The 17458-nt window shown below is 49.0% G+C and overlaps 2 protein-coding genes and 1 pseudogene across 3 annotated transcripts; 1 reads left to right on the top strand and 2 right to left on the bottom strand.

Moving 5' to 3' along the window:
* Window positions 1–9: 9 nt before the first annotated feature.
* Window positions 10–2097, bottom strand: LOC144406096 (uncharacterized). The gene is made up of 2 exons (XM_078100311.1): window positions 1198–2097; window positions 10–1068 (listed from the first exon to the last, which is right to left on the bottom strand). The coding sequence occupies exons 1-2, from the start codon at window positions 1799–1801 to the stop codon at window positions 1058–1060; spliced, it is 615 nt and encodes a 204-aa protein (XP_077956437.1). The 5' UTR covers window positions 1802–2097; the 3' UTR covers window positions 10–1057.
* On the top strand, window positions 2021–6002 carry LOC144388880 (vascular endothelial growth factor C-like; annotated as a pseudogene). The gene is made up of 3 exons (XR_013453146.1): window positions 2021–2500; window positions 2904–3105; window positions 4221–6002. The product of XR_013453146.1 is annotated as a vascular endothelial growth factor C-like (transcript).
* Window positions 6003–6428: 426 nt separating this feature from the next.
* On the bottom strand, window positions 6429–17043 carry LOC120821907 (uncharacterized). Its single transcript, XM_040181020.2, has 10 exons — window positions 16849–17043; window positions 15174–15319; window positions 14056–14137; window positions 13815–13950; window positions 13415–13617; window positions 13138–13274; window positions 12887–13028; window positions 12524–12805; window positions 7622–12398; window positions 6429–7492 (listed from the first exon to the last, which is right to left on the bottom strand). Exons 1-10 carry the CDS (start codon window positions 16972–16974, stop codon window positions 7482–7484), a joined length of 6042 nt encoding a protein of 2013 aa, XP_040036954.2. The 5' UTR covers window positions 16975–17043; the 3' UTR covers window positions 6429–7481.
* Window positions 17044–17458: the final 415 nt, after the last annotated feature.

Raw genomic sequence — 17458 nt, forward strand, 5'->3', positions numbered from 1 at the left:
GATACGATGTCATTTGAAATAAGTTTTATTTTTTACTTCAAGAACAAAGTATAAACCCCCACACCCATCTTATATAATACGCGTTTGAAACTCTTCAAATATTTACAAAAGATAAAAAATAAAAGTTAAATAAATAATCACCTGCGACCTCACGGTAACACTTTAAAACTAAGGTGTTTTATTACTTTCTCTTTCAAAGAAAAATGACAATGTTCCTAAAGGTCTTACACATTTGAGTCGTGAAATTGATGTTAAAGTAAGAAAATATGACACGAGCCAGAATGTCAGACAATCATAAACTGAAAAATGATCTCGTCAGAATCTGGCAAAAAATGTAGTTATTGCTAAAAGAAACACAGCCTGGTGGATGCAACTGGGAGAGAAGTCCCTCCAGTGATAAACACAGTGAAGCAGCTTTGTAAAGAATGTAATGTTAACAGAGAGATTAGTGCACAGTGCCCCCTACTGGTTAGTTTGGGGCGAGGACACGCACAGACCTAATAAAGCCCATAGGGATATAAGGAATACAATTAGTATTTAAACAAGAATTTTACATAACATTTCCCCAAAGAAGATTCCAATACAGCAACTTTTCAAAGTTAAGAGAATTCTATGCCACATGAGATGTTGAAACAGCACGACTTTTAGGTACTCAAATCGCGGTACAGCCTCCATCACTGAGTTTGAGCAGAAAGAAAGGGAGAAATCTTGAGTGCAAAAAGCAAACAATGGCATTTTATGGCTTACTGATGTGGAAAACATGTATCCTAGTGACAGCGGGAGTGGCTTCGTCATTTTTCTTTTTTAACATTACTTCACAGCTTTCAAGAGCAAAGAGTTTTAAGCCACGATTCCTAATCTCCATACCGGGTGAAGCGGCTGCAAACAGCAGCACGGCGTTTCAGTGCCGGCTGCTCAGACTGGGATCCAGTGGCTCCTCTTCAGGTCTCAGGTCTGCAGAGGTGAACGCGTCGTCCAGAGAGCGCCGATCCGTCGATGGCGGTCGGCTTGTGCCGCGTCCAAAACGCCAATTCCCCATAATCCCCACCAAACGCGTTTAACTGTTACCTGCAACGGGAAGAAGGGGGAAAAAAATAAAACAATGACACAAGAGTACGCAATAAAACGTAAGCACAAGTGTGTGGATTATTAAACGTGGGAGTTCAAGGACACAGAAGATCGGCGTCGAGCGCTCACCCTCGTCGTCGGACTCGAAGCCGAAGAGGCTGGAGCACTTCTGCAGCGTGACGTGCCGCTGCAGATCCTCGGCGCCGTCGAACCTCGCAAAGCAGTTGGTGCACCGCTGCCTCCCCGCCGCGGCGCTCTGCCGGGGGGGCGGGCTCCGCTGGGACGAGGGGGCGGGCTGCTGGTCCTTCCTCCGCTTGGGCATGGTGATGTACTTCTCGTCCAGGTAGGCGGTGGGCGGCGGCCTGCCGTGCGGCCGGCTGCTGTAGCCCGCCAGAGCCTCCCTCAGCGCGGCGTACTTGGGGTCCTCCTGGGCGACGGGGTCACTGCCGATGGCGGCCGGAGGCGTCGTCCCCTCCTCCACCACGGGGGGGGGCTCCGCTTGCCCCTCAGCGGCCTGCGCGTCGCCGCGCTTCTCGTCGGCTTCCTTGCGGTCCGGGTTTTTGGGGATGTGCGGCTTCTTGGATTTGTCCTTTTTCGTCCCCTGCTGCGCGCTCTGTTCCGCGGGTGGAGAAGTGGCGTCGCTCAGGCCGCTGGCCGCGCCGCTGGACGGGGACGCGTCCGTTGCTGCCTTCGCCCCTGCCTGCCGCACCGCAGATTTAGTGTTACAACACATAGGAGGCCACGCGAGGTATTCACTGTTTATCCAGCTCAAACCAGAGACTATCGCACTGGAAATTTTACAGAATCTAATAGTTTTTCTACAAAGAAACTAACCTCGAGATTGAAAAGTTTCGCGAAGAATGTTGTTTTTAACCAAATGTTCTCCGCCCTCTTCTTGGGGACGACACCCACACTTTGTCACATTGACACATTGTCGCGTGGTTGACGTCGGCCTGTGCGGTTCTCTCCGGTCCTGCAGGCTCCTGTGCCGCTGGATGACAAGCCCGGTTTGGAGTCAGTGACGAGTGTGGATCAGCTCCTGCAGCTCCTCTACCCAGAATACAGTTTGCTTCAGCAGTGCCTGAAGAAGAAATCCTGGCACGCCGCCGACGTCCCGTCTTTTTCCTCGGCGAGGCCTTCGCTGGACTCCGGCACCGAGGATCTGTGGGGGCAGCCGAGGGAGGAAGAACTCCATCAGGTTTTCAGGATGTGGGTCAGGAAGTGTCACGTTTCCATGGCTGCATAGAGACTAAAAAGTTTTTTGTTTTTTTTTACCTTCTTTCCACGTGGCTTCCAGATGTGCTGGACGCGGGTCTGCTGGCTCTCTGCGGGCCCAACAGGGTTCTGCACGAGTCCACCTGCGAGTGTGTTTGTCGAAATGGACTCACCGAGGACAGCTGCGATCCAGGATGGAAGCTGGACCACGACACCTGTAAGCACGGCCTCGGTTACTGTTCTAATAAAGAAAACAACAAACAAATATGAAAGCAGCGAGAGTTTGGACACGGAGGACAAGAGTGGTCCTTTGTTTGGGAAAAGGGGGTTTAAAAGTGGCACCTTTTGTGTGGCCCCCCACTGGTTTCAACAGGATTGATTTACTGTAAATACACAAAGTTGCCGAGAATTCAGTAGGCAATCGGGCGAGATGGAGCAGGAAGGCATGAGCGCAGACAGTGGGAGGTTTTGGGAAGCAGGGCGACATACAAACATCTAACAAGTCCGAACCCGACCTCCAGATATTTGGCAACGAAACCAACAGAGCTGCTCAATCCAACGTCTGATCGTCTGCGTTTCATTGTAAACCAATTTTTAAAAGAACCTCTCCCTTCCCTCAGGTGAATGCCAGTGCGAAGGTCAAGGTGAGGGGAAGTGGTGTCCCACCGGCCAGCGGTGGGACGACGAGCTGTGCGGCTGCGTGTGCGCCGCCGAGTGCCCCGGGAACCAGCCCCTGAACCCCGACACCTGCCTGTGTCAGTGCAGGGAGAGTCCGCAGTCGTGTCTGCGCCAGGGCAAGAGGTTCAACCCCAACTCCTGCAGGTACGGGTTCGAGTCCCTGAGCCTCAGAGGATGCCTTAAAGGGAATGCATGAAGCAAAACGAGTCAAAGTTATGTCAGTGAAAACTTCGGTGTTCTGCTTTGGAAAATAGTGAACACTTTGCACGCAGTGGAGGAACCGGCAGGAATGACACAACTGTATTGGCTCGACGGATGTGTGTGTGCGTTACCAGCTCTGCTGCTGCACATTAGTTCTCAAGACAACTTCCATTTGGAGAAAGGGATCTGTGCGAGGCGGGGGGGGGGGGGGGGGGGGGGGGGGGGGAGGGAGTTCACAGGGGGGAGAAAACAAGCGAACCCTCAACGGGCACGTCGCATAAACTGAAACAAGACGCCCTACTTCCCCCGCGCTCTTCATCTCACATGTTTCCACATGACCTTTTTACGGACACGCGGACGCGCGTGCGTTTTACCGCGTGCTCGTCGCGGTTCCCACAGCCGACGGGGGGGGGGGTGGGGGGCCCAAGGGCCCGGCCTGCCTTTGACCCCCCGAGACGGGTGGAAAAACATCACTGCAGACAGGGGCCGTCCATGTCAGGGGTTTTTCTCACCGACGCACCGGTGACCGCTCGTGACGGGGTAACCTAGCAACCGATTTGACACATGAAATCGTGCCGACCGGTTAATTAGCTTGAAGCTAATTCTAAGAAGAATGACGACCCAACAAGGTTCAAATGGATGCTGGAGGAGCAGGTGCAAATCCACTTTCTCATTCCATCGTTCTTTGGAATATTTATTTCTTCTCTGTGGTTTGATTCAACATCTGGTCACAGGAGGTGGTGCACAGAAGACAATACAACTACTGTGATCCCAGATCCCCGTATTATTCCCCTCCCTTCCCTGGGGGGGGTTTTACCCAAAAGGGATGTGAAGATCTGATAGTGTTCATGCCAAGAGACTACAAGAGCCTCTGTGCTTTTATTCAGTCTCGCTTCCTCCACCCTTCCCTCAGAAATGTTCTCTTCCAATCCCCCCCTTTCGTCTTCTCTCACACGCAGTTTCTAAATCCTTTGGTATATTCACTTCTCTCCTCTTTCTTCCACCCTCCATCTTCCTCCCGGTTGACCTTTTTTTATTTCTCTCCCCCCTCTGCCCAGCTGTTACAGATTGTCTTGCAGAAAGCCCCGACGCAACTGCCTGGCCGATTTCCACTACAGCCACCAGGTCTGCCAGTGCATCCCCAGATACATGACGCCCAACTGGAACTAAGCCACCGAGGCCGGCAGAAGGAGCAGGGCCGCGGGCGGCGACGCAGAGCCAAACGTCTTTTTTTGGTCTGAAGAGAAAGCGGAGATGGAGGAGGGAGGGCCTCCCGGGTGGGTGGAGCTGCGCGTGTATGTACTGGATTACAACAGCAGCACTTAGGGGAGTGTTACGCCGTCTGTGCTCTGACACTCAAAAATGTCGACGGGTGGCCTCAAGGTGAGAAAAACCAAAAGCAGACAACTCCCCCCCCCCCCCCCCCCCCCCATCACATCCCCGCATGCAGGTTGAACTCTTGAAAGCCGAGTGACCCCTCGACCAGAGGCGACGAGGTGTATCTGACCCTTAGGACGCCGATCACGCCTACCGTAGAGCAGGGCGGCCAGAGCGGACCAATCGGACGCCGAGCCGGCGCTAATCCCCCCACCCCCCTCCGCCGCCCCATCCTTCCTGCGGGCCGCAACGTGTCCCAGCAGGAGGCTCAACCACCGGCACGCCGCAGAGACACAGCGCAGCACTGCGGCAAATGGAAAGTGGAGTCAGATAATGACAGGCCAGACTCCAATACTTCTTAGTTTTAAAGATGAATTAAGCTCGAGGCACTTTGGCAGTCGGAGGCAGGACATGTTTGAGGGGTTGAAGGATGCATTTTTTTTTTTTTGAGATCGTAATGCTTCGTGCCCGGGGTGATGCATTCAAACAGCAGATCTTCATTTTAACAAAGGAATGGAGCGAGGCTGCTTGTTTTTTTCTCTTCAGGCTGCTGAGAAGAAAATCTTTTCACGTACTTCAGCTTCCTCACTTCTTCAGAGAGAAGATGCCAGTCAGTCTTTAATTAAACGCTCTTATATCCTCCAGTTTCTACTCGCCGCGCTCACGCGTGGATGACTCCGATCACAGCTAGTAATTTAACACTACACACTGAGTAATATTATTTGTAAATATTTAAATGTTTTTCATATTTAAGTGATATTTTGAAGAGCGTATCACGTGGAGTTGTAAAATACCGTATTTAAGTCCCTATCAATACTCAATACTATGCTATATATTATTTTGCAATGAAAATATTTACATATCTTTGTTCGAGTTTTTTTTCTTGGATTATTGCCAATTTGGTGTTTTTAGTTGCTATTTCGCTTGCACTGCAAGATCAATTTTATCCTGCGCATACAGCGTTAAAAACCCTGCAATGATTTTAGGGATAAAAAAAGATGTTGAAGATTTATTTCAGTGTAGAGATTCTTTTTGAGATTTTGTTTTAGGGCTGAAGAGCAAATTTGCTTTTTGGCTGTTCAATATTTAAATTAGTCATGAAGTATTGATTAAATTCTTTGTCAGACTGATATGTTGTACTTATTATGTTAAATATGATTTTTTAAGAGTCGCCAACAACTTGTGAGAAATAAAAAGTATCTAACAGGTTTAGATATTCTTTTAAATAGTAAAATTTCATAGTTCTTCAATTGAATGAACACTACCTAACAGTGGCTACAAGTGATGATTATGGGATGCCGCTGACACGCTGAACGTTTCTTCAGAGAACAACGTGACTTTACAACTAGAGTCCAACAATCATCGCGCTACAGTCAAACCAGACCAGGCTGCAGCAGCCAAACCCCTGAATGTATCCAGCTGAGCATTTGTGTATTTTATTGCCCATAAATTAAACTTCGTCATGTAAAAGGAACAATGTCTCTTTTTTTTTCCTTTCCATAATTTGTTTTCTGTCAATTTTAATCACCATGACAAGTTTTCCCCTCACAAATATAATTTCTATAATAATAATACATCGTGTAAAGAAATGTAGCACACCTGTGGGGAGGAACCCGACTGCTCCTGTGGTCCCGTTGGCTCCTCTTGTCTGTCTGCGTCTTCCACAGTAAACAACATGGACCCTGATGGTAAACAAGGAGGCCGTCTTCCTGCCACGTCAGTTGGCTGCATCGTGAGCTGAAGGTTTGAGCACGCCGAGCGTGAACAGAGCAACGGATTGAACTCTGCAGGGTTCATATTCTCCTTATTCAGCGATGCGCTTCTTCCTTTTGGGACAAACTCGGTCGGTCCACCGATGAAAAACACACTGTAGTCCAGCCGATACGATGTCATTTGAAATAAGTTTTATTTTTTACTTCAAGAACAAAGTATAAACCCCCACACCCATCTTATATAATACGCGTTTGAAACTCTTCAAATATTTACAAAAGATAAAAAATAAAAGTTAAATAAATAATCACCTGCGACCTCACGGTAACACTTTAAAACTAAGGTGTTTTATTACTTTCTCTTTCAAAGAAAAATGACAATGTTCCTAAAGGTCTTACACATTTGAGTCGTGAAATTGATGTTAAAGTAAGAAAATATGACACGAGCCAGAATGTCAGACAATCATAAACTGAAAAATGATCTCGTCAGAATCTGGCAAAAAATGTAGTTATTGCTAAAAGAAACACAGCCTGGTGGATGCAACTGGGAGAGAAGTCCCTCCAGTGATAAACACAGTGAAGCAGCTTTGTAAAGAATGTAATGTTAACAGAGAGATTAGTGCACAGTGCCCCCTACTGGTTAGTTTGGGGCGAGGACACGCACAGACCTAATAAAAGCCCATAGGGATATAAGGAATACAATTAGTATTTAAACAAGAATTTTACATAACATTTCCCCAAAGAAGATTCCAATACAGCAACTTTTCAAAGTTAAGAGAATTCTATGCCACATGAGATGTTGAAACAGCACGACTTTTAGGTACTCAAATCGCGGTACAACCTCCATCACTGAGTTTGAGCAGAAAGAAAGGGAGAAATCTTAGAAGAGTGCAAAAAGCAAACAATGGCATTTTATGGCTTACTGATGTGGAAAACATGTATCCTAGTGACAGCGGGAGTGGCTTCGTCATTTTTCTTTTTTAACATTACTTCACAGCTTTCAAGAGCAAAGAGTTTTAAGCCACGATTCCTAATCTCCATACCGGGTGAAGCGGCTGCAAACAGCAGCACGGCGTTTCAGTGCCGGCTGCTCAGACTGGGATCCAGTGGCTCCTCTTCAGGTCTCAGGTCTGCAGAGGTGAACGCGTCGTCCAGAGAGCGCCGATCCGTCGATGGCGGTCGGCTTGTGCCGCGTCCAAAACGCCAATTCCCCATAATCCCCACCAAACGCGTTTAACTGTTACCTGCAACGGGAAGAAGGGGGAAAAAAATAAAACAATGACACAAGAGTACGCAATAAAACGTAAGCACAAGTGTGTGGATTATTAAACGTGGGAGTTCAAGGACACAGAAGATCGGCGTCGAGCGCTCACCCTCGTCGTCGGACTCGAAGCCGAAGAGGCTGGAGCACTTCTGCAGCGTGACGTGCCGCTGCAGATCCTCGGCGCCGTCGAACCTCGCAAAGCAGTTGGTGCACCGCTGCCTCCCCGCCGCGGCGCTCTGCCGGGGGGGCGGGCTCCGCTGGGACGAGGGGGCGGGCTGCTGGTCCTTCCTCCGCTTGGGCATGGTGATGTACTTCTCGTCCAGGTAGGCGGTGGGCGGCGGCCTGCCGTGCGGCCGGCTGCTGTAGCCCGCCAGAGCCTCCCTCAGCGCGGCGTACTTGGGGTCCTCCTGGGCGACGGGGTCACTGCCGATGGCGGCCGGAGGCGTCGTCCCCTCCTCCACCACGGGGGGGGGCTCCGCTTGCCCCTCAGCGACCTGCGCGTCGCCGCGCTTCTCGTCGGCTTCCTTGCGGTCCGGGTTTTTGGGGATGTGCGGCTTCTTGGATTTGTCCTTTTTCGTCCCCTGCTGCGCGCTCTGTTCCGCGGGTGGAGAAGTGGCGTCGCTCAGGCCGCTGGCCGCGCCGCTGGACGGGGACGCGTCCGTTGCTGCCTTCGCCCCTGCCTGCCGCACCGCAGATTTAGACCGGACTTTCTTTTTCAAAGCGGACGATTTGCTGGCATCGGCCCGTCTTCCCTTTAGTGTTATGTTGTCCTCTTCGTTCACGCCCTTGTGCTTCTTTTTCATCTGGTCCGAGTCTGAAGAAGCGCTGTGGGTCCTCTTTTCTTTCTTTCCTTCCGCTTTCCTGATGGAATTTTTGGGTTTCTCCACCGGCGCCTCCTGTGTTTTGGGAGGTGCAGTTCGCTCACTTACACTGTTCGGTGGGACCGAAGGCACAAAGTTACCGCAGCCGCTCTGTGTCGAGTCTTTGTTTTCTGCCTCTTCTTCCCCCTCTGGTTCCTTCTTGACCAGCTTTATGTTGGCTTCGCTGTTCGTAGCCTTGTGCTTCTTTGAAGACGCAGTTCTACTTTCCTTCGGAGCGGAGCGTTTCTTCACTCTATGTAGATTCTCAGCAGTTGACTGGAGCCTTTTGTCAGCGGAGGTGGTGCTGACTGACTGATCTAAACGGGTTGCCGTCTTTGTGCAGCTCGCCGCGGGCGGATCGTGTTCCTTTTCCTTTTGTTTAACGGGATTGTTGTTCATCAGCTTGTTCGTTGATCTAGACTCTGATTTGTTAACGGACGCTTCCGTAGGGTCGACCACCTCTTTGACCTGCTCTTTCGACTCGTTGCTCGCGTTTGGGCTCTCTGCTGGAAGGTCGGCAATCGGCGCAGCGTTCCCTGGGACACTTTGATCGGTGGGACCAGCAGTAGTATTTTCATCATGCACAGCTTCCTTCGACTTGGGAGGACGGCCTCTTCTTTTGGGATCTTCTGCGTCGTCTCTGATCTGACCCGACGATGAAATGACTTTGGGACTTCTGGTTTTACTCGTCACCTTTCTCAACGTTTGCCGTAATCTCAGATTAGGGCTGGCGGGCGGTGAGGAGGTGTCCTTGTTAGAAAGATTCTTCAACACATGCAAATCCTTGGTCTCATTTCGCTCCTTCGACTCCTCTTTCACAGCGGTGGGAAGAGGAGCATGCTTTTCTGTAGGCTCTCCTCTTAATTTACAGGGGGCGATCTCAGTCTCCGGATTATCAACGGTAACGGCGGCAAGTGGGGCTTTCGGCCGTTGATCAGAGCGGCTCTTACCAGACGGCGCGTTGCGCGGTTTGTGGCCCGTTTGTTTGTTTGCATCCGTGTCTGGTTTGGTGGGTTTGGAGGAATAGTGCTCTTTTTCGTGAAGGTTCAGCGCCCAGAGACAGATGAATAGTTGAGAACATCCGGGGGCGCAGCACACTGCCTGCAGCGGATTGTGCGTCCTGGCGTGGCGTCTCATTTCGAATCCGGTCTTGAACCTGGAAGTGCACTCCCGATGCAGGCAAGGATGCCGAGGAGAGAGTCTGTGCCTTTCGACGTGGTGCTGGAAATGTTCAAAACTCCACATGACCCTCTTGCAATTACTGCATTTGCCGTTTTCTATGCGGAACGCCACTTTTAAAGGCCCCACCTCCCCGTAGTGATCGTCGAGCGCGTGGTAAAGGAGTGCACATCGTTTCGACAGGTCGGTGGACCAGTCGCAACCCTCCACGGGACAGCAAACCTTCTCTTGAGCCTCCGCACGTTGCCCCTCAACAGCCCGCTCACTGTGTTTGTCCGGCGAGGAATCCTTGCCTGTGTGTCGGTTTCCTTGCAATCTTTTGCGAGAAATGTCCTGCTGTGTAACGGGCGGTTTTTGCCTTTGTGGTCCATCGCGGTCGGTCTTCTTCCCAATATGCCCGTTTACCTTTAGAGTTTTACAACGAAGGAGTCTCGAAGGGGTTTCCTTTCTTTCATTTGCGGACGTTGGACTGACTGATGATCTCAACTGTCTGGACCCCGACGGGGTTGAATGTGGGAGGCTCGTTGATTTAGGACAGTCTGCAGATCTCCTCGTTCTCCTGCTACTACGGCGCCTGAAAGACGCGTTTGTGGTCTTGGCTTTGGCAGAAGGATCTTTGGTCTCAGGCACATTGTTACCATCTGCCTCTTTAATCCTCTTCAGCTTCTCAATGTGGTCAGACAGATGCATCATGGCCAGAAGATCATCTTTGAACATGGTCCCACAGAACATGCACTCGTCCTTGCGATAATGGAACATAGCATGTTCTACCACACGACTTCCTTTGAAGACCTTGTTGCAGAAGGTGCAGGAGAATTCCAACTTGGATTCCTCAGATTCTGGGAGGTCGCTGTCCTCTATGGTTTCTGGATCAAAATCCTGGGTTCCCTTCCCTTGCGCATCACCCACTACAGAGCAGGTGGAGGTAGTTCTTGTGTGAGGAGCGCTGGATTTACTTCCAGGTGTCGGCTGCTTGGACGTGCCGTCCCCGGGAGATGGCTGTTTGCGACTCTCCACATCTCGAGCAAGTGCCCCAGGGGTGAGTTCAGTTACCATTTCTGTTACTAATGTCAGAGCGGAAAGGTCATTCATACTGTCCCGATCTGGAGAAGTAGTTCCCGTAGTTCCTCCACTTTCGTTTTCACAAGGCACGCGTCCTTTTGGCAATTTGGGCAAGACATCTGTCGTGTCCACGGCAGACTGGCTGCCGCAGACAGCGGCGAGCACCTCTGGGCCGTCAGCTTTTGCAACGGGACTTTTGCCAGTTAGAGACTTGAGTTCTCGTCTCTCATCTCCAGGATCATCTGGAGACGGTGAAGGCCTGGCCTCGGCAGCTTCCGTTCTTGAACTGGAAGGGATTTTATCAAGAACCACCATCTGATTGTTGGTCAGAGGTGAAGATTGGAAAACCTCAGCTGAAGTTGTGCTTTTTGAAGCAGCTTTAACGGCTCTGGAGACCTGATCTAAATCTGATGACGGAGCCACTTTCGGCGCTGTTGAGGCAATAGTGACTCTCATCTCGACGGCAGACTCGTCACAGAGCTCGCTCGCTGACGCCACGGTTGGAGCTCGCAGGACCTTATCCAACATCTGGGCTTCTGTCGTTTCAGCTGCTGCTGGTGTCTCCGACGCGTCGGCGACTCTCACCTCAGCGGCGAGCTTCTCAGAGAGCTCCCTTTCTGAAAGTGTCCTCTGTGAGACGGCTTTTGTGGTTCGAGTTTCAAGGGCTTTTTCAAGTCCCGGGGATTGTGTGATTCTGGCTGCTTCTGCCGTGTGAAGCGCAATTATTCCCCCTTCATTGTCAGCGGCAGGTTTATCGCAGAGCTCTCTCTCCGGCTCTTTTGGAGGACTTCCTAGCACCGAGGAGCGCGTGATGGTTGAAACCGAGCCTTGAATATTGGGCTTAACGCCTTTCCCTTTCTGGCGCCGAGCGTAACAGTGCAACTGCTGTGCGAACATGGCGGCGTCCCGCGCTCTCAGAATCACCTCTTTGCGGTGCACAGTCTTTGCCGGTTCGGACGTGGCAGGAACCTTTAGTGTCGGTCGGTAGAGAAGCACTTGAGGGAAACCTCTCTGTCTGTTGCAAGTGTCCTCATTGAAGGTTCCCATCAGCTCGTTGTCTGGCAGCGAGAGCTCAAGGACTACTTGCGGAAGGGAGGATGAAAACCCCTTCTGGGGCTTGCTGCTGTTTTCTCTTGCCGTTAAATGAGAGTTTACTGGAGGTTTGTGTTTGTCATTGTTCTTGAAATCAACAGTTTCGGACCTCTTCACCACATTGGATCCGTGGTGCTTTTGATGTCTCATTTGCTTTTTGGTCTTTGGAACGCCTTCGTTCTCTCCAGGATTTCCTGAGTCTTCAAGAAGCCACTTGGGTTGTCTAATCCTCCGTTTCGGTGGGTTCTTCTCAGAGAGTCTCGTAGTGCGTCGAAGTTCTCCATACCCGACAGGTACATTGTCCTTTAGTCTGTCAAGCTGCCAAAATGAACGCCTCAAAGGTGCAGAGGATAATGACCTCTGGCTGCCTTTCTTCTGTATGCTGTGGCCAACATGTAGCCGGGCTTTTCCTGGGCCCACCTTTAATCCCTTGGATGCAGTGTCAACGTCATGACGTCCGTCCTCTTTGTGGCGCCGTTTTTTAGCTGCTGCCCCCTTACTTCCTTTGCAGCATGTTGATTTGCTTGATCGGGAGGCAGGTTCTTTGGCGCAGTAGCTCAGGATCCATTTGTTCTCCATGATCTCCTCGAGGGCACCACCAACCACCTTGTCGCTCATCAGCTTCAAACAGTTGCTCCGCAAAGCAGTGAGGTTCCAAAACTCGGGGTCAAAATACAGGTCCTTCTTCAAGACCTGAGGAGAGACAGAAAAGAGAAGGTCTCGGTGGCAAAATATGGATCAACGATTGGGAACAATGCTCGTCTTAGCTGACAGTATACGTCTTTTCAATGTCACGATTTGTTTAAAAGGTGCTCTACCTGCAGGGTTTCGAAGCGAACGTGATTCCGGATGGGGCTGTACTCCACCTGGTACTCCTGATCAGGATGCATGTAAAGAAGGTACAACAACTTGTAGGCCTCAACGGAGCGTTCGAGGAAGAAGATCAGAAGGGCGCACGCCCGGGAAACCTCCAGGTCATTGGGGAGCAGGACGGCGATGGTTTTGTAGATTAGGGACTTGGTGATGACGTCGCAGGGAAGGCAAGACCCCAGGGCATTAGCACAAAGCTCAACGCAGAACTGGATTCCATCTTCCCCAAGCTGGGCAGGGAAAAACAAAAGATCGAAGATCAAAATCCTTGCAAATAACAAAATACATACAAAGCAGTTCAAATGTCTCACCTCTTGCAGTATGGCTCTGATGAATGGGAAGATTGAGTTGACATTGGTGGCAGACACGATCAGCTGATTACTCTCCTCAAGAAGAGCTTGCTTGGAAGTATTTAACCGACTGTGAAGTTTACTCCATATGAAGACAAGATCACTGCAGAGGAAGGAGTAAGATGCTTTTTATGCATTCATAAATGGGGAGGCCTGTGTGTGTGTGTAATAAATTGACACATTACATCAGCATCGGATTTAAGTTCACTTACCACAAATAGCACATGTCTCCCCTGCGCAGCTGCTGGGAGAGGAAGGCTCTGCTGAGGGCGAGAAGCAACTCATCCTTTTCCTCACACTCTAAACTACAGATGATATGAATTGCATCTTTACCATTCAATTCAGCCACCTGGAAAACAGAGGACAGATAGCTCTCATACACCGTTTCGTGGTAGCCAAGCAACAGCTACAACCGACTGAAGCAATAACTGGCGCGATTTCCCCCGAAAGACGCGCTGCTCATCCGCACAGAGCAGCAGCTCCACCCACCTCTTTGTGAAGGCGGTCGTGCTGTGAGGTCTTGAAAAGCCACGTGAGGTAGACCTGGAGAAAGAACAAGTGTTGTCCTGCCGCGGGATGCCGAGCGCAGCACCTAGCCAGGGCCGCGGCCTCCCCGACCCGCTCGCAGGATAAGAGGTAGCGCACCCGCAGCTCAAGGAACACAGGCGGCTCAGAGACGATGCACCCGTCAGCTGAGGTACCGCCAAAGAGCCACCGGAGAGAGACAGAGAGGGAGACTTTCGTTTGCGTGGATACTGCTTTAGAAACGAGCATCAAACTATTTTGAAGTAAAGGTTTTTAGTTCTACTTCACTTTAGAGTAGCAATTCAGCAACAAACTCTTTGAAAATCAGTGTTACTACTACCAAGTATCGCAGCATGTCACCTACCTTCACTCTGAGGTAAACTGGACTCAGTGAGCATTGCGTGTAAGGCTGCGCCGGCCCAAGGCCCACCTCCACGAACCAGACGCTCCACCTGAAGCAAGTGAACATTCTGATGCCTCGCAAGCACCGAGTGGCATTCCTGAAAGACAACGGACAAACGGCTTCATAAAGTACTGGCATTTCATAAATATATTGAGAGAGCGACACTGCTCTGTTGAGAAGAAGATCTGCACATCATGCTCACCTGGAATGTAACAGAAAAGTGATTCAGTGGCTCCTGATTGAAGTCCTTCTGCTCAAAGAACAGCAGCAACTCAAAAACACTCCTGTGAAGAGATGAAAATTGTTAATGTCAATCTACTGACAGCTTACTCAAGAAAACGTTAAACTCCACAAACGTTTGCATCCACAGTCCCCAAATATGCAATAATATTACAGAGATGGCTGACGATGATATAAAAACCAAGATTTGACATATTGTATATTTCAATATTCTTATTTTTGTGTTCAAAATGAAGTCTTTGAACCCTTTTACCCTGATTATTTCATAGCTTCATTGTTTGAGAAAAACAAAAGTGTATTATCAATGTGTTTTTCAGGGGGGGTGTAATGTAATGTCTGATGTTGTATGTGTGCTTTTCCAAGGGCACATTGTGCAAGGCCAGTTCCATTAGGGACAATAGAAGGTTTCATCCATCCACAAGTTAACCGAGCAGAGCAGGAACAACAATATACTTCCAGTTCTTTCGGAAGGGAATCTCAAAGTGAGATGGTTTCACACATAAGAATGAAAGAAAGATTATATATATATATATATATATATGAACTTGAACACTTAACAATTTCCCTGTCAACGCTCCTCCCCTGCTAACTAGCGTGTAGCTATGGCTACTTGTTAAATTAGAGCCAGCATGAATGATGAGTAAGTCAAAAGTAAAATATTGTAAATATCCCATTAATGGAGAAGCTATTATGTGCATTACGAAATAAAGCAGACATTATTTAATGGTATAATTATTGACGCAAACTACACTCACATACATCGCCGGATTAGCATGGAGGTTAACCAGCTGCATAGACAGAGCCACGGCCAGTGTGGTTACAAAGAAGTCATTTTGACTCAATAAAACTTTGCGCTCATTGAATTTTTTTATGGACTTTATAAGAGATACAGCGACGATAATAATAAAGGCCTGCTATGACGGCTCTGTGGTTAGCACAACGTGCCCCTAATGTGATTTCAGTTATCTTAAGAGGTGCAGTCCCATCATTCTTTACATGATCATCGCTGGTGCCACATTATGTGACGACAAAGAAGCAGAAAGTAATGGCTGAGGCAATTACTTCAGTCTGTGAACTTACAAGGCCAGACTACTGAGCGTGTGAATCACATGGTCACAGTTTGACGTGAAGAAGGGGGACGCTCGGGCGAAGTAGCGGAGAGCTATCTCAAGGATCCTGAGCTGAGGCAGCGGCACCTGCCAACGAGAGGCGTACTCCTCCACCAGCTGCACGGCGGGAAGACAAAACAGAGACAAGGATGCAAGGACAATTAACACAAAGTCTGCAGTGATATTGGAGGTTTTAACTGCATTTGTAGGTACATTAGTGATGTAACAGGATCGCGACTCAGCCTATGCAGTGTTGTCAATAGCAAAGAAATTGTCCAAGTGTCAAGGGAAGATGATAAAGGGTACAGTTTCCAGCTTTTCCAATATGCCAATTTACCATTATCAAGACAATATCTTTGGGATTTGGAATGTAGTTTTAAAACCATAGGCCCTTACAACCACGTAGGTAACATGTTACACCCACAGCAGCTAATTCATAAGAACAATGAGAGTCTGAACAAAAAAACTTTTGTCATACTGCTTAAACAAAGTAGTCATTGTACGATGTGACACCTGGGCCGGCTGAGGTTTTGACCCCTTTATGTCTACATCTTTCCATTTAAACACACTTTGACTAGAGTGTAACTACAACAGGACATCAGGCTGCTCCTGTACACAACATCTACTAGTGACATAGCAAATCACTGAAACGCAATATGGTATGTTGCCCTCTGATAGTGGATATCCACGGCATCTCTTGAGCACCTCAAGGAACCCGTGTGTCAACAATTCTGCACTCGAGATATTGTCTATTATCTGTAAAAGTGATGAATTCAACTTCAGTGAGCCACAAAGCATTGTATTTATCTTTTATTGAAAATGCCAATGAAAGACTTGGTGCCTGCTATGCAAACTGGGTTTTCATACCGAGCTAAATATCAAATATGGGGTTTGGCATGCCATTAGCTGATATAACTATATATAGTATAGCTTTCTCAATTCATACATCTCTTCATTACCAGTGTACGATTTACCAAAATGCCAGACAACTGACATTTAACTCCTACGTGAGAAGTACTGACTTGTTCGAAGCATTTTCTGAGCAGCTGAGTGTGAGGACAGATTGTGATAGCAGGAGTTGCGTTATAACCATGTCATAACGTTACACCGGGAAGCTGCATTACTATTTGGTTAGGACGTATTGGGCTTTATTCTAAACGTTTAATGTTGCATGCTGCTAACGTTTGTTACACAACAACCTGAAGTGGGAGGTAAGCTAACGGCAGCTAAACCAAACAAATGCCCGCAAAGCGTGATACAGACGTACATGAAAGTTGTCCCGTCGGTAGTTTAGTAAACATTCGGCGCATTAAGCTATAACTTAGCGGCTCTATCGGTTAGCATAGTTAGCCTGTTAGCGGTGAAGTGAACGAACGCTGTCAAAATGTGAGTGCTTTACTGACTCTGACGCTTCGACTATGCCAACCGTATCCAAGGCTGGGTGACCACGCATACTGTTTAAATGCCGTCGCGGCTTTAGATTTGCTTTTAATGCGACTGCGACCCGTTGGCGAACATGCTAACGAGCCTCAGCCGCTAATGCTAGCCGTGTTAGCGGCCAGTTCTGGGGGAGGGGAGTCGGCTAACATATCTGCTCTTATCTTCGGCAAACAAGCCTGTCACCAACTTCGGCTGCGGGGCCTTACCTTGCGAAATTCGGAGCAGAACGGTTTACCGTCGGCTCGTATTTCGTCACTTGGGTAACGGCTCAACAAACTCTCCAGTTGTTTTTCGAGCCCCTCCAAGTCGTACACACTTCTCTCCTCCGCCATACTGCCTGTCTAGGCTCGCTCGTAACAGCCACCACACAACACATACATCGCAGGGGCATTGACAGCGCTGATTGGACGAGGCCAGCGGAAGAGGTCTCGCTCGTTTACAAGTCCAGCAGCCACCGGAGACGAGCTCGCCGGGGCGGAGTCTGCGCTCCGCAATTAAGACAGATAGCCCGAAATTAAGCCCCGTCAACACGGTACTACGGGGAGACTATCGTATGCGCCACAAACCACATGGCCTACACAAACACTGCGTGCTAACGACTTTTAATATCCTCCAAGTACAAACTAGGAAAAACTCATAAACGATCCCGTTAGACGCGTTCCGTTGTGTTATATATATATAATCATATATTTAAAACAACAAATCAAAAAGCAGAGTATCTCTATCACAGTGGTGGGGGAAAAAACGTCCCAAATCAAGTCAATTAATTCCCTTTGCGCAATTTCTAACAAAAAAGAAAGACGTCTGAAAAGCAGT

This window comes from Gasterosteus aculeatus, chromosome 1, assembly GCF_964276395.1.
Source record: "Gasterosteus aculeatus chromosome 1, fGasAcu3.hap1.1, whole genome shotgun sequence".
NCBI classification, from domain to species: domain Eukaryota; kingdom Metazoa; phylum Chordata; class Actinopteri; order Perciformes; family Gasterosteidae; genus Gasterosteus; species Gasterosteus aculeatus.

What these genes read in the sequence shown, in the direction of transcription:
- LOC144406096 (XM_078100311.1), bottom strand. Translation starts at nt 1,801, where the DNA reads ATGTGTTGTAACACTAAATCTGCGGTGCGGCAGGCAGGGGCGAAGGCA.
- LOC120821907 (XM_040181020.2), bottom strand. Translation starts at nt 16,974, where the DNA reads ATGGCGGAGGAGAGAAGTGTGTACGACTTGGAGGGGCTCGAAAAACAA. An exon ending in TCTGCTCCGAATTTCGCAAG is followed by an intron (nt 15,320 to 16,848) that starts GTAAGGCCCCGC and finishes CCCGCCGTGCAG; the next exon opens with CTGGTGGAGGAGTACGCCTC. An exon ending in CAGTTTACCTCAGAGTGAAG is followed by an intron (nt 13,618 to 13,814) that starts GTAGGTGACATG and finishes GCGGTACCTCAG; the next exon opens with CTGACGGGTGCATCGTCTCT.